The sequence below is a fragment of the Saccopteryx bilineata genome, chromosome 4, assembly GCF_036850765.1.
Source record: "Saccopteryx bilineata isolate mSacBil1 chromosome 4, mSacBil1_pri_phased_curated, whole genome shotgun sequence".
NCBI lineage: Eukaryota > Metazoa > Chordata > Mammalia > Chiroptera > Emballonuridae > Saccopteryx > Saccopteryx bilineata.
The window spans coordinates 190,520,685-190,536,797 of NC_089493.1; the positions used below are offsets into that span (position 1 = coordinate 190,520,685).

Consider the following 16,113-nt stretch of genomic DNA (forward strand, 5'->3'; position numbering starts at 1 on the left):
CCAAACCAAAAAATAATTTTGGTGGCTACTTCATAACTGTAATTTTGCTACAGTTATGATTCAGAATGTAAATACCTGATATGCATTATGTATTTTCCGATGGCTTTAGGCAACCCTGCCGGGATCGCAACCCACAGGTTGAGAACCGCTGCTGTAGAGTGTCATCTCTGGGGTCTGATACGTGGGTTTAAATCTTTGCTGCATCACCCACCAGCTGTGTGACCTCGAGCACGTTGTTTAGTCTCTCTGCGCCTATTTTCATGTATAGAATGGAGGCAGAATAGTACCGATTTTGTAGGATTGTTGTGAAGATCAATTTATAACTTGAAAAAGAAAACAAAAAACTTCTCCAGAGTTTCCGGCACACAGGAAGCACTCAGGAAAGATAAGCACTGTGGTGACTGGCTAATCCTTACCAGTAGTTATGGAGAAATTATTAGAGGAGTGTGTGTAATGCTCCGTGGAGGGGTAAGTTCTTCAGCGCCGGAAGTAGCAGCGTCGTGGGAATGTGGTTTGGGGGATTCAGATGTCGGGAGGATGAGAATCTCAGGCAACATCGTGCTCCTTCCTCCATCCAACAGTACGATGGTTGCCTACGTTCAAATCCTGACCCTGTCGCTAGCGGTGCGACCCTGGGCATGTTCCTTCACTTCTCTGTGCCTCAGGTAGACCACTCTTCTGCAAAACGGGATAGTTATTACAGTTCCTGTCTCCTGTGGTTGTTATGGAGATGAAAAGGCTTCATGTATGAAGAGTGCTTAGCACGGGGCTTTATTTCAAACCCGAGACTCTCTTGCTCCAACATTCATTCCTTTCTTCCTATTTTCCCTTTCCCCTTCCTCTCTCTGTCTGTCTCTCAAAATAGGAGCCACCGTGGGCCCCTGTTGCTTTAGAACTGTCTTCAGGACCTGACCCCTCAAGCTGTCTCATGCGGGGAGGGATGACTTTGCGTTTTAAGTTGTTTGTTGTGGGGCTTGGATGGATGTCTGTGGAGAACATATTTCAACTGCAATCTGTCAGCCTGGTAATGAGGGTTTGCTAATGAGGCTCCCACCAGACACTTTTTATTTACAGAGATGACAAATGCCACACTACTTGGCTGTGCTTGAATCATTTCAAAGGCGGGCGGATTCATTATAGTCATCCGGTACTTGCTACTCCAAGGTTCATTTTGTCTGAGGACTGTGTGTAATCTGGATTTGTGTTAATTGTATAATTTTTGATATCCCTTCAAAAAGAAGACTTTTTTAAGATTCCTGTCCTTTCATCCATCCCTGAACTTGCCTGTTTTGTAATGACTACCTTTGGCAAGTTGTATTTTAGACGTCATTTGCTGCTGTTAGAACTGGGATATTATTTTTAGCGAGTTTGCAAAACTCCCTTCGCCTTTCTATGTCCTCAAAGCAGAGGCTGGACAGATACACGTGGACACAGGGCCCGGGCAGGTGGTGGAAAGCAGTGAAGGGCTGGGTGGAGCTGCCCGGTTGGAGGCACCTGCTCTGTCCGATGAGGACAGCAGCTCCCCTCCGCCGGCCAACGGGGGCCGCATGGGAGTGCTGGCTGCCACCGCCGCTCCTCTGGGTTTTCAAGAGGGAGGACATGTGCATTTTTATGGGAAATCCTTGTATTTTTAGATGCTTTTGGAGACGTTGGCAATCAATTCAATGGCTTGTTGAAGCACAGGGGCTTCCAGACTTTGATCTGGGTCTAAGGGATGAAGTAGTTTGCAGTAGTTTCTTTGCCAGTTAAACAAACAAACAAAAATGAAACAAGCAAAGAAACCCAGCAACAGACTTGTGAGACCAGCTGAGAGACCTGCTCCTTTGTTTTCTCTCTGCAGATTGGTACAGGGGATACCTCATAAAGCACAAAATGTTACAGGTAAGATTCCTTTGTTTTCATTTGGGACAGTGCTGGTTCCTCAGCAAACGGGCCCCACCCAGCCTTCCCTGTGCCCTGAGCCTTCCCTTCTGTACACCTTGGTGCTCGCTGGGGCTCCTGTCCCTCGTTCACTCATTCCTTAAGGCCAACCTGCTGAGCTCTCCTCTCCCTGAAACTTGTCCTGATACGCCGTTCACATCTGATTTCTCCGTTCCTTGAGCCCCCATGGTACTGTGTATGTTTTATTTGAAATTTATCCTCGACTGCCTCCCTGTAGAGTGGTTTGGGACATTCATCATTTCCTCAGCTATGTCTCGAACACAGGGAAAGGACAGGGCTGGCCTCTGCCATTGGGAGGTCCCTCATTCCAAGCCCACATTAGACCATCGTCCCCACGAGAGCAGGCACCTGCTTTGCTCATCTCCTTACCTCTTGTGGCATCTAGCGCAGCGGCTGGGTGTCCCTCGTGCTTCTACTGGTTGAATTTAGGAAGGAATTTCCAAGTAACTGATAAGCTTTTCTTATTAACGGAGCCAAGCTCATGGAGAAAGGAAATAAGAGATGTGTCTTCCTTCCTTCCTGACATGATGCGTTGGGAGGCGCCATCCTACTTTGCTCTCTAAAGGACAATAAAATACGTCCGGGGAGAAAAGGGTCTCAGATCAAACTAGGCTACATGCAACCAGGAATACTGTCGCTTCAGGACCTGACCTTCCAGCTGTTCGTGGCCATGAAGGGGGACTGCTTTCCTGGTAGTGGGCAGGGAGGGGCCGGGCGGAGTGCTTGTCTCACTCAGAGGGACTCTTGCAAACACTCCTGTCTTGCCCATGTGATGAGTGTCCACCATGGGGTTGGAGCAGCCTTTGAAATCTAGAGCTACTGTGGGGTCTGGAACAACTGATGGAGAACTGTAGGGGACTGGACCTAAATGGGCGGATTTTGAAGTTAGCCCCTGCTCTGTAGATTCTGGGATGATCCCTTTAAAGTTTGAGAGACTTTCCAGTCCGTGACTTTTGGAAAAACCATGAAGACCTTGGGTCACTTATTTCTGTAGGGATATGTCATTCTATTATACCTTATGTTATGATATGCCTATTATGCTATAGTATCTTATGTCATCTTATTTCCAACAGGGCATTTTTCCTAGATCCTTTATCCACATCAAGGAAGTGACCATTGAGAAAAGAAGGTATTTGTCATTCTTCTCTAGACTTGACCCTTCGATGTGGATGGGATGTCTCTGTCCTTCTGCTTGGAAAACATGGCTTGGCAGATGCAATCCGTCTTCCTGCCTGTGTTTATTTGTGCGTCTCCTTCCCCTCACCTAATCCAAATTGATTCGTGCCCAGATCTAGTTCTGAGTGGGTATTAATCAGTTTGGAAAATCAAACTTTTCATCGGCAACTGCCTTTGAACTGTACTAATTAGATTAATTCCGAATAATAAGGTTGAAGGGTCCACCGCAGTGAAGGAGGACATTAAAAAGGAAGTCTTTTACTCAGTGGCAAAAGCTGCAAGTGTGTGTCTCTTAAGATCAGGAACAAGACAGGGACGTCTGCTTTCACCACTCTTATTCAGTATAGTATTGGAAGTCTTAGCCACATGAACCGGAAAAGAAGAAATAAAAGGCAACCAAACTGGAAAGGAAGACGTAAAATTGTCATTATTTGCAGATGACATAATAGTGTGTACAGAGAACCCTAATGATTCCACCAAAAAAAGTGTTAGAACTGACAAATGAATTCAGTCAAGTAGCAGGATACAAAACACATATCCAGAAATAAGTTGTATTTTTTTATTACCAATAATGAACTATCAGAAAGGGACACTATGAAAACAATCCCATTCATAATAGCTTCAAAAAGAATAAAATAGGAATAAATTTCACCAAGGATGTAAAAGACTTGTACTTGGAAAATGATAAGATACCTAAGAAAGAAATTGAAGAAGATACATGTAAGTGGAAGCATAGACTCCACGTAACATCATCAAAATGTCCATATTACCCTAAGCAATCTATAGATTCAACACAATTCCCATCAAGATACTTTGAATAGCAATAGCAATCTTGAGAAAGAAAAACAACATCAGGGGAATCATGCTACCTGATACCAAACTATACTACAAGGCCATAGTAATCAAAACAGGATGGTACTGGTATAAAAACAGACATATAGATCAGTGGAACAGAATATAAAGTCCAGAAATAAACCCATGACTTTATAGTCAACTAGTATTTGACAAAGGAGGCAAAACATACAATGGGATAAATATAGTCTAATCAATAAATGATGCTGGGAAAATCAGATATGTGCAAAAAAAAAATGAAACTGGACCACCTTCTTACACCATACATAAGAATAAACTCAAAATGGATTCAAGACTTAAATGTTAAACTTGAAACCATAAAAATCCTAGAACACATAGGCAGTGAAATCTCAGACGTTTCTTGAAGCAATATTTTTTTTTTCTGATATATTTCTGCAAGGGAAATAAAAGAAAAAAAAACACATGGGACTACATCAAACTAAAACGTTCTTGCACAGCAAAGGGAACAATCAACAATAAAAAGACAACCTACTGAATGGTAGAACATATTTGTTGATACATTTGATGAGGGTTAATATCCAAAATTAATAAAGAATTTATAAAACTCAACACCAAAAAAGCAAACAATCAAATTAAAAAATAGACAAAGGACCTGAATAGACACTTCTCCAAAGAGGATATACAGATGGCCAACAGACACGTGAAAAGATACTCAATATCACTAATCATCAGAAAAGTGCAAATTAAAATCACAATGAGATATCACCTCACACCTGTCAGAATGGCTACCATCAATAAATCAACAAATAACCAGTGTTGGTGAGGATGTGGAGAAAAGAGAACCCTCGTGCACTGTTGGTGGGGATGTAGATTGGTGCAGCCACTGTGGAAAAGCAATATGGAGTTACCTCAAAAAATAAAAAGTGGAATTGCCTTATGACCTGGCAATCCCACATCTGGGAATTTATCCAAAGAAATAAAAAAATCAGTTTGCCCTGGCTGGTTGGCTCAGTGGTAGAGCATCAGCCTGGTGTGCAGAAGTCCCGGATTTGATTCCTGGCCAGGGCACACAAGAGAAGCGCCCATCTGCTTCTCCACCCCTCCCCCTCTCCTTCCCCTCTGTCTCTCTCTTCCCCTCCCACAGCCGAGGCTCCATTGGAGCAAAGAGATGGCCCGGGTGCTGGGGATGGCTCCTTGGCCTCTGCCCCAGGCGCTAGAGTGGCTCTGGTTGCGACAGAGCGACACCCCGGAGGGGCAGAGCATCGCCCCCTGGTGGGCATGCCGGGTAGATCCCGGTCGGGCGCATGCGGGAGTCTATCTGACTGCCTCCCCGTTTCCAGCTTCAGAAAAATACAAAAAAAAAAAAAAAATCAGTTGAAAGCATATACTCACCCTTATGTTCAGTGCAGCATTATTTACAATAGCCAAGATTTGGAAGCAAACCAAGTGTCCATCAGTAGATGAGAGGATAAAAATCTTGGGTATACAGTAGTTACACAATGGAATACCACTTGGCTGTAGAAAAGAAGGAAATCTTACCCTTGCAGCAGCAGCGTGGATGGGCTTGGAGAGCATTGTGCTAAGTGAAATAAACCAGACAGAGAAAGACAAGTACCATAGGATTTCACCCATATGTAGAGTCTAATGAGCACATGAACGAACAAGCAAAATAAAGACAGACTCAGGTAGAGAGCAGGCTGACTGCCGTCAGGGGTGGGGGGACTGAGTTCGGGGGTGGAGGGATTGAGCAAAAAAAAACCCCACTCATGGACAGGGACAACAGTGTGGTGATTTCTGGGGGCAGGGGCTGGGGGGAGGTAGAGGATGGCATGGGGGTGATCCATGGTGATGAACGGAGACTTGACTCGGGGTGGTGATCACTCAGTACAGGGTAGAGACGACGTGTTGTGGAATTGTGCGCCTGAAACCTGTATAATATTGTTAACCAGTGTCACCCCATTAAATTGAAGAGAAAGGAAAAAAATGTAAAAGAGTGAAAAAGGAAGTCCTTTGCATTGGCATCATGTAATTGGTGTGGTTCTTGGAGGCAGCTGATGGTGCTGTCTCATGACAGCAAGGGACCCTTTGGGCAGCTGCAGCCTGATGCAAATTTGCCAGCATTTTGTGTTGCTTGCATTTGGGTCTCAGATTCACACCACTTTCTCTCCCACCTTCAATAGAAACATCGAGAACATCATTCCTGCAGAAATTCCTCTGGCACAGGAAGTGACAACGACCCTCTGGGAATGGGGCAGCATCTGGAAACAGCTCTACGTGGTAAGATTCAAAACCCTATTCCCACCTGACCTGTGGTGGCGCAGTGGATAAAGCGTCAACATGGAAATGCTGAGGTCGCCGGTTCGAAACCCTGGGCTTGCCTGGTCAAGGCACATATGGGAGTTGATGCTTCCAGCTCCTCCCCCCCTTCTCTCTCTCTCTGTCTCTCCCCTCTCTCTCTCTCTCTCTCTCTCTCTCTCTCTCTCTCCCTCTCCTCTCTAAAATGAATAAATAAATAAATTAATTAAAAAAACAACAACAAAAAAAACCCTATTCCCTGGGATGGAGGCTTCTTGCCCTCTCTGGTTTGGTTTATATTTGGAATTTAGCCTTGATCAGGGCAGGCCAAGGTGGCCTCACTGACATAACAGAACAAAGTCTGTGAGGATGTCGAGGCCCAGAGAGCTTGGGTGATTTTCTCAAGGCCGCACAGCAAGTTACTGTCAGCCATAATAAATGGGGGTTTGTCTGCTATAGTCCTTTCTTAAACTAGTGCAAACATTGTCAAACTTAAGTATTTTTAAGAGTCACCTTGAGGGCTGTTTAAAAAAAATAAAGCTTACTTCAATGGGACTCTGTGTTTTAATAAACTCAGGGGGGATTTTGATTTCGTGAGCTGCTTATAACACCTTCAGAAATACTGTTCTCATATGTTAATTAACTAATGGCTGTTGTCCTCAGATCTACTAGGAAGCTTTGACCCTGGGAAAACAAGGAGTGCATTTTGCATCTGTTTTCCGGTATCGAAGCAAAATCTAATTTCAAATCCTCCTTTGATGTTTCTGAAGTTCTAATGAAAGCAATTTGCTAAGAAAACCATTAAGCTGAGACTAAAATGTCAACCCCGGCTTACGCGTGTTTGTCAGAGCACCGTGCACACCTGCTGTTGTACACGTGCTGTTTGTGGACTGACTTCTGCAGTCCTCAGTGTTGACTCCCATGTGGATGTTTAATAATATATGACGATTGATACCTCACATTCCGTAAGTTCCCCAAGAGCTGTTCGGAAAGTTTGGGGGCAAACGGTAGACTTAAGGCTCACGTGGCTATATTCACGTACACTACTAAACATTGCATACACATGCGCCACGGAAGCTTGGCATTGTCCCCTGAGAAATCTGTGACAGCCAGTCCGTCATGCCCTTTACCCTGGTAAAGAGATCCTTAGACTTCCAATATTCCAGCATCACCTTCATGGTTCTTGCCTTATCTATATGCCAACTATGTAATGTTTGCTGAATACCTAAATTGGCTCCCTTTTTAGTCAACTTACTTTCCATAAGGAACTGTGTAGTAAGCTATTTCATTCTCACGAGAGTTCCCTGGTTCTCCGGCACCAGCGGGATGCTCTCCACTTCGACTCGGTTCTGACACTGACTCCGTCGGCTTCAACCCTGCAAGATTTCTGTCACTTCAGATGCCAGTCACAAGCCCTGGGTCCCCGAGCTATGCACACTTCTGTCCATCCAAACTCGCCACAAATTCTGGGGTTCTCATTATTCTTCCCTAGCCCGCACCTCAGTGTCCCCGATTCCCTAGATCAACTCACAGAATTCTGGAAAGAGCTGTACGCACAGTGGCCGTTCTGTGATCAGGGGTGCAAGGCAGGAGCAGCCCAGCGGAGGAGACACACAGGAACGGTCCTGGGTGGGGCGGGCACAGAGCTCTGTGCCTCCTCCAGGTGTGCCCCCTGCCCGCACACTGTTCCGCTCACCGTCCGGGGAGCTCCTGGAACCTTGTCGTGGAGAGTTTTAACCAAAGTCTCACCCCATAGCCGTGACTGATTAAAGCCTTGGCCGTTGGTCACTGAGCTCAATCTCCGGCCTCTCAGCTCCCTAGAGGTTGGGGGTCGGGGAGATGACAAGACTGGGGCTGACAGTCCCAACTTCCTCATCACATGGTCGGTTCCTGTGGCATCCAGCCTTCATCCAGAGCTTGTCTAAGGGGACCACCAAGAGTCCTGTCACTAGCACAAGCTCAGATGGGGTCAGAAGGGGCCATTCTGTATAATAAAAACACTCCTCTCTATTACTCAGGAAATGCTCTTAGGCGCTGTGCCCAGAATCAGGACAAAGACCAAAAAATGTATGTGTGTATATATATATAAAATCAATATACCAACACATGCTTTCCCAAATGGAAAGCTCAAAGTACTTGGCACAATTAATTAGAACATCATTCAAATAAATACATTGCCAACAAGTGTTATTAAATGTTTGCTCTAGTACCTGTCAAAGGCTCTGAGCCCAAGACCTTCTCTCCCTCTTGGTTAAAAACATTAAGAAAGGTGGGAGGGGGTTAGAGACATAGCGCCAGGAACTGCAAGGTGCTCCTCCTCTTGAACGGAAGGCTGGAAGGAGAGTGGAGGGGAATCACCATATAGGACCACGGTGTTTGGCGCTGTGTCTTTGTACCTGCCAAAGCCATTCTGTGTCCCCCTAGGTTGTATACCTGTCACACTCGGAGAAACCCTGTTCTAGAAATGGGTCTCTATCACCAGAGAAATGGCCCTGGTTCCCAGCTTTATGAAAGGGGTCTGAGTTCTAGGGCCTGCTTTACCACTGCAGGGGTGGAAATTTTTCCCTTTTTCTCTTCTAGGTTCTTTGACTGGGCTAGTAATTAAATTGATATAAGACCACTTACTAGGAGAAAACAAACAAAAAGAAAACAAATTTAGTGTCATACCTGTGGCAGACCCGAAGATATGAGACTGAAAGGGCAGCCAGTTCACTGAGGCTTATAGAGCCTCCCGAGCTGAGGAAAGGGGCAGGGGCTGGGAATACAAAGGGGAGGAAGGGCCGCTCCCCCGGATGGCAAAGGAGAGGTTTGAACATCTCCTTGTTCTGCAGATAAGTTTCTTAGGTGAGAAGGGATCTCTCTCTCGTTATAACTCTCTTCCGGGTATGGGCCCTCTCTCCCGTGTAAATTTAGGCAGTTGAGGGGGAGGGAAAGAGCTCTTTCTGAATCTTCTGGCTCTCGATTGCCTTGAGCTCAAAATAATCCTCATGCCACAGCGACATATTTTGGGGTGGCAAAAATCTGCTCCCCTTCACAGCGGATGTTCACGGTATTCCTGCTCAAGTATCTTTCTGGATGAGAGTCAGAAATCACCCTTTCTTGAAGAAGTGATTGGAACTGTTACCTTCGCTTTTGGGAAACCCTTGTGGCCAGGGTGGGAGAGGGTGGGAGGGGGGCCTTTTGTAGCTGGGTCAGGGCCAGGAAGGATGCTCAGCCTTGGCCCCCAACATGCTAGCCCACGTGGGGTACAGTGTGCCAAACAGTTGCCCAGACACCTCTGACACAGGTGACGGGGGATGGTTTCCTGTCTCCTAGGCCAGCAGGAAGGAGCGCTTCCTCCAGGTGCAGTCCATGATGTGCGACCTGATGGAGTGGCGGTCCCAGCTCCTCTCGGGGACTCTGCCCAAGGACGAGCTCAAGGAGCTGAAGCAGAAAGTCACATCCAAAATCGACTATGGCAACAAGTAAGCGCCCTTCCCTCTGGAAAGATGCCTTCTTCCCCCCCCCCCCTCCATCTTTCCTCCCCAGGCCCTCTACGCCCCCTTAGAAGCTTGGTTTCATTTTTAGATGTCAGTTGGCCGCTTTCTATTTGGGAGCAGGCTGTTACCAAGGCCATGCTGGCGCACCTTTGTTATCACCCCCCTGGGGCCCAGGGACGTGCAGGCGGAGAGACGGCTTGCTTGTGCAGTAGTTATTACCCGGCTGAGATGTAGGACACTCGTTTAACCTACTTCCGAGGGGCTGGGGAGCACAGTCATGCCGGCTCACTTTTGGCTTAGTTGTCATTTTATTCCTGCATTTACAAAACTCTCCCTTAAATCCCAGTGTGAGATTTAATGTCCCTCACCCCCCATCCTAAATTATCCAAGCCACAGGCCATCAGCTAACTCATGCACAGTGATAAAAGTGCTTCCTCAAAGGGGAAGAGCAGAAATTGGTTGGAGTTTGAATGCTGTGAAGTTAAGAAGAACATGAAACAGTTTTTTGAGGCAGGACAACCCATTGATAATAATAATAGTGGCAATAATATTTTAACTAACATTTAATCTGGGCTTATTATGGACCAGGCTTGATGCTTGCACTGTCTCATTTAATTCTAGTAACTATTCTATGGAGCATACTGTTTTAGTGTCCTCATTTTTTTTTTCAGAGGAAGAAACTGAAGCTCTTAAAGAGATTATCATTTTTGGAGTCACACAGCTAGTAAAGGGTAGACCCAGAGTTCAGATCCAGGCTGTCTGGCTCCAGAGTCCGTGGGCCTCACCACTGTGCTACTTGGACAGCATTTGAGAACTATAATGGCCTCCCTTCCCTCCTGGTTATCTGAATGCCCTCCAAACATCCTACTCACTTGTTTATTCATCCCAACAACGAACATGTGTTGAGTGCTTACGATTGGCCTGATTTTCTGCTAACTGTCGAAACTATAGAAATAAAAGTTTCTGCCCACTAAGGGACTACAGTCCAATTAGGACTGAGCCACAGGTAAACGATATATATATATATATATATATATATATATATATATATACACACACACACACACACACACACACACACACACACACATATATATACACACACACACACACACATGTATATATATATATATTAGTAAGTTTGATGGTTTAGGAAGCTAGATGTTCTTAATATGACTTAAGAAGGAAGTCAAGGAAGGCTTCCAAGAGGAGGTGACTCCAAGCTGAATTTTGAAAGACAAAAAGGTGTTAAGTAGGCTAAAAAGAGGGGGGGACCGTGGCATGTTCAGAAGATGGCAAAGTGGGTCAGAAGGCTGGAACTTCCCTGAAGGGGGAAGTAGAAAGAGGCTGTTCAATGAGAATATGAAGAAAATTTCCCAGCAGCCCGGATTCCTTGCCCTTGTCGTGTGCACTAGGAAGAAGATCCAAAGAGGAAAGGCAGTGGGGTCTAACTTACAGCTGCTTCCCATCCCAGCGGCACGGTCCTTCTGCTGGTTCCTCTGCTGACAGCTGTCAAGCGCACCCAAACCTGCTTGTAATGCGCCTCATCCCACCACGACAGGGAGGGTTTGCCGCACAGCTGCTGCCTCCGTAGGTGGTAGCTGCGGTGGCGTCTGAGCCCAACCACAGCTGGCAGTACGGGAACCCAGGGAGTTTTGCTGCTTTGCTGTAATGGCATCTGTGACCTTGCGCTGGCGTTTCCTCATGGAGGCTCCCAAGAAAAAGGACCAGGGGTGGAAGAAGTGGCCACCGCTTGTAGGAAGCCTTCCCTGCGTTAGGGGCTCTTGCAGGCCCTGGGCACAATTTGCCTGCCCCGTAATTGCCTCCTTGCTGGGCTGTGTCCCCAGTTGTGCTGGGGAGCTCCTCTAAGACAACTGTCTGACTCACCGCTATGTGCCGGGGACAAGGTCTGCACACGGGCCGTGCTCCGTGACCAGTAACCGAAGGAGTGCATGGATAATGGTGATGGGAGAAAGAGGGAGAAACGAGTCTTCCCCAAACCAGCCTCACCTCTGCAGCGTCGCCTGGGCCAGCCCCACGCTTTCGGTTTCAGTCAGTTCCCTTTGGGGAAGTGAGAGGCACCCTCAGAGACTGAGGCCCTGACGGAGCCTGGGGGCCCCGTCTTCCTGCCCCCCTTCCCTGAAGACTCCAGCTGGAAGTGAGAGAGGTCTGGGCAACTGAACTCACCCCTGGCCTGGTGTCCTGGGGTTCCAGAGCTCTGATCTGGGGCGCGGCGGGCGGCTTCCTGAAAGTCAGACGGCCAGACCTCCGGGCCGAGGGTCCAGAGCACAGGCCTGGCTGTGACCCTCAGCGAAGCCTGACAGGGAACTGAGTCTGGAAGGAGTGATCGGAATCGGCCTGTTCCTCCCCCCACCCCCCGCCCCCACTCACTCGGTTCCTGCATTCAGACATCAACATTTTGTTAAGCACCGGAGTGGCTCCAAGGACAGTTACAAAAATACAGCCTCTATACATATTTAACAACAAAGAACCAGCAAGGAGAACTTCTCGTCACTTACTGAGTGCTTGCTCTCTGCCGGGGCCTGGGTCAAGCACGGCCGGTACATTCACTCAGTTAAGTGTCACGACAGCTCCCTGTCTCTCAGGTGAGGAAACCGAGGCTCACAGTGCGATTAGGTCATTTTGCCCAAGGTGCACTGGCATTTGAACCAGGTAGCTTGACTCCAGGGTTTAAACGCTTAACCACTGCATTCTACTGCCTCCCAAGGACTCCATGGGTTTGGGAGAGACAGAGAGAGAGAGAGAGAGAGAGAGAGAGAGAGAGAGGCAAACAGACATGAGTAGGAAGTCACACATTTCTCGAGAGGAGGAAGCATGAACTAACAGAGGTGGGAGGAGGCGGGGGTGGGAGGCAGGGCAGGGTGAGAGCTCTGAATCCAACCAGACTAGCAGGAACTATTGGGTGAATGAAGAATTGCAGGGAAAGGACAGAGGGAGAGAGAGAGCAGGGAGGAGCTGAGAGACAAACATGGACATGGAGAGGAAGGCAGGCGGGCCGGTACTGTGAGGGCCTGAGCGCCCAGCGGAGGAGTTTGAATTTGTCCAGAAGGCGAAGGGGAGCCACAGAAGGAGCCATTTCTGTCTTCTTCATCTTAAAAAAAAAAAAAAAAAATATTTTTTTTAAAGAAAAATGCACACAGTGGGGGCTTTTCCCCCCAACCTCATTTTGGGTTCATTTTTACCACTTTCTTGAACAGAAGTGAGCCGCGGGGCCACCTCCTGGAAAGAAAATGTCAGAACAGCCAGTTCTCCAAAATGAATGGTCTGCTGTCCTGTGGGGGGCATTGTCTCCTGACCCCGGGCCGTGGGACTCCCGGCAGTCCTGCCCCTTGACCGCCGCGGCTCCCAGGTTTCAGTAGAGAGCAGCAACGCACAGGCGCTGCGGTGTCCAAGGAGCGAGGGAGGAAACCCTCAGATGTCTCCTCCAGCTCCCGTGATAGCTGCACTCGGGGGCATGTTTTATTCATACGTTTGAGAACTGAATCCACTTTGATAAATTTTGAAGAGAAGGAGCGAGAGAGATCTTGGCATTAAATTATGAATCGGCGACACTCTATCTTTTTCCAAGGCCTCACGAGCCTTCGCCCGGCATTAGCTGGACGCATTTATTCCCCCAGAGCGGGGCCCACTCCGTGGCAGGGCTGCGCGACATTATGAGTCATATCCAGCTGGGAGTTAATTTCCTAATGAGTGTGGACACACGGGTGAGGCTTGGCTCTCCTCTGTGTGCATTGGGATGAGATGAGAGAGGTGCCTCTCAATCCGATTCCCAGATAACAGATGAAAACTTGGCCTCCTTCCTTCCTTCCCCAGTCTGGTCCTCGGTAGCGGAGCCTAAGCAGGACTGCTGTTCCGTCTGCCTTCCCAGAATCTCCACTGACCCACCTCCCCCTACCTTCTCCGTCGGGACGACCGAGGCCCTCCACTGACCCACCTCCCCCTACCTTCTCCGTCGGGACGACCGAGGCCCCCCCCCCCCCCCCGTCTCAACATGGAGCACGAGAGCAGCTTCATGCTGAGGCCTCTGCAAACCTACCCCTGGCCCCCCAGTCCGATCCTGCTCCTAAGCCCCTCCTAGCTACAAAGCACGCCACGGAGGTGGAGTGCGGACGAGGACGCTTGTGTTTCTTTCTGCCAGCTCTGTGGTCTTGAGCAGGTTCCTTAGCCCCCATATTCTTGGCCTTGCTTCACCTGTAAAATGGGGGTATAATAATAGTACTTCCCTCGTCAGGTTGTTATACAGCTTAAATGCATCGATACACATACAACATTGAACGGATGTGAGCTTATGGCAAGTGCTCTGGGAGTGTTCGCTGTTATTAGTAGTCATCAGTGCCAAACAGAATGGCAGATGCAGCTGGAACAAAGGGGCAAAGCTTGTGGCCTGGAGGTCAGAGAGTTCAAGGGCAAGCTGTAGGTAGCCATCGATACATCTGAGATTTCCGCCCAGCAACTATGTTCAAATTGTTATGGAATAAGTAACACACGAATTCCTTCTCTGCATTTATATTCTGTATGTTACATCACATCAGGTGAGAACACTGAGCAAATCAAGACAAGGCCCATGTCTCCTCGGACCCTCTCCTCCCCTCCTAGCTCTAGGCCCCTGCTATCCTCACAGGCACCCTGGTGGGTAGTATTGGGGGTTTGGTGCTTTCTGTCCAGACTTTTCCTTCTGTCCATTGTCATTCATGTACACACACCCAGATAACATCTGGCTTGGTTTGCTTGTTTGTTTTATATTAAAACACACCATATACATCTGTCCATACACTTTTCCCACTGAGATATATCATTAGACATATCAAAACAGTATTATGTATATATATATATTTTTTAAAGATTTTATTTATTGATTTTAGAGAGAGGAGAGAGAGAGAGAGAGAGGGAAAAGAGGTGGGTAGGGGTGGGAAGCATCAACCTGTAGTAGTTGCTTCTCATGTGTGCCTTGACCCGGCAAGCCCGGGGTTTTGAACCGGCAACCTCAGCACTCCAGGTTGATGCTTCATCCACTGCGCCATCGCAGGTCAGGCTAAAACAGTATTATATTTTTTAAACCCTGCTTCACGAAATGCCATCACAGATCACAGATATTTTTAGCTATTGCCCTATTTGTAGACACATTTTTTTCCCAGCATTTTGCTGATGCAGATAATCCTGTAACACACATCCTCGTTCAAGTGTAAGGTGTTTCTTTAGGTTCAGTATCTCAGGAAATACACATTTAAATGTTTTAATACGCATTGTCACTGTCCCTCCTGAGGAGGCTGCACCGCACCAGTGTGACTCCCAGGTGTGTGCAGGGCTGTGGGTGTGGAGCCGTTCTAGGGACATTGGCAGTCCTCGGATACCAGGTGAACTTCCTGGTAGGAACTCCCCACCAACATCCTAACGGCTGCAGCCTGCCGTGATATAGCCTCACTTCCCGTTTCGGCTTTTCAGAATCCTTGAGCTCGATCTGATCGTCCGAGATGAGGACGGGAATATCTTGGACCCTGACAACACCAGCGTCATCAGCTTGTTCCATGCACACGAGGAAGCAACCAATAAAATCACAGAGCGGATCAAAGAAGAAATGGTGAGCTTTGCGGACCAGGCTTCGGCCAAGTGAGGCAGACAGTGAGCACACCAGAAACTTAAAATTATAGGCTAATTAACCAGACTGTGTATTGTTCAAGGGGACATCTGTCCTATGGTCAGTAACCACACACATAGTTTATTGTATTTTTGTACTCGGATCTGTAATTCATTCTGCGTCCATCCCATAGGTAGTTTAATGCTGGCAAGCTTCCCCCTTTCACAGATCTTTTATGTTCCAGCAAGGAGAAGAAAGGCAGTAAAAATTAATTAATTCATTCATTCCAGGTAGTGATAAGTTTCTAAAGGCAATAAACTAGGGTTCTGTGATTCAGGGGCTATTTCAAAAGGTACCATGGAGAAAGGCCTTTCTCAGGAGGGACAACTGAGGTGACACTTGAATAATGTGAAGGCATCAGGCCTGGGAAAGTCTAGGGGCAAAGTGTTCTGTGCAGAGGGAAGAGCAAGTGCGAAGGCCCTGAGGCAGGACTGCGTTCTCAATGTTTAAGGAGTAGAAAGACCAGGATAGGTACTGCCACACTGTTTCCCAAACGTTGCTGTACAGTTTTGCATTCCTTGAGCAATGTGTCAGAGTTCTAGTTCTGTCTTCTTGCCAACACTTGGTATGGTCGGTCCTTTAACTTTAGCCATTTTAATGATTGTGCACTGCAATCTCATTGTGGTTTAATTTGCAATTCTCTGGATGACTAGTGATGTTGAACATCTCTTTATGTGCTTGCTGGCTATTGTCATTTATATCTTTTTTGGGAGTGAAGTTTCTGTTTAAATATTTTGCCCATTTTGGGAGTTG

At 47.3% G+C, this 16,113-nt stretch overlaps 1 protein-coding gene across 2 annotated transcripts in view; it reads left to right on the top strand.

The window, feature by feature from the left end:
- Positions 1–16,113, top strand: part of DOCK2 (dedicator of cytokinesis 2) — a 395,036-nt gene that overhangs the window by 23,303 nt on the left and 355,620 nt on the right. For both annotated transcript variants that reach the window (XM_066273230.1, XM_066273231.1), the window contains exons 3-7: positions 1,841–1,881; positions 3,015–3,070; positions 6,111–6,207; positions 9,541–9,689; positions 15,168–15,303. In XM_066273230.1, coding sequence (XP_066129327.1) covers positions 1,841–1,881; positions 3,015–3,070; positions 6,111–6,207; positions 9,541–9,689; positions 15,168–15,303 — 479 coding nt within the window. The remainder of the gene's footprint in view (positions 1–1,840; positions 1,882–3,014; positions 3,071–6,110; positions 6,208–9,540; positions 9,690–15,167; positions 15,304–16,113) is intronic.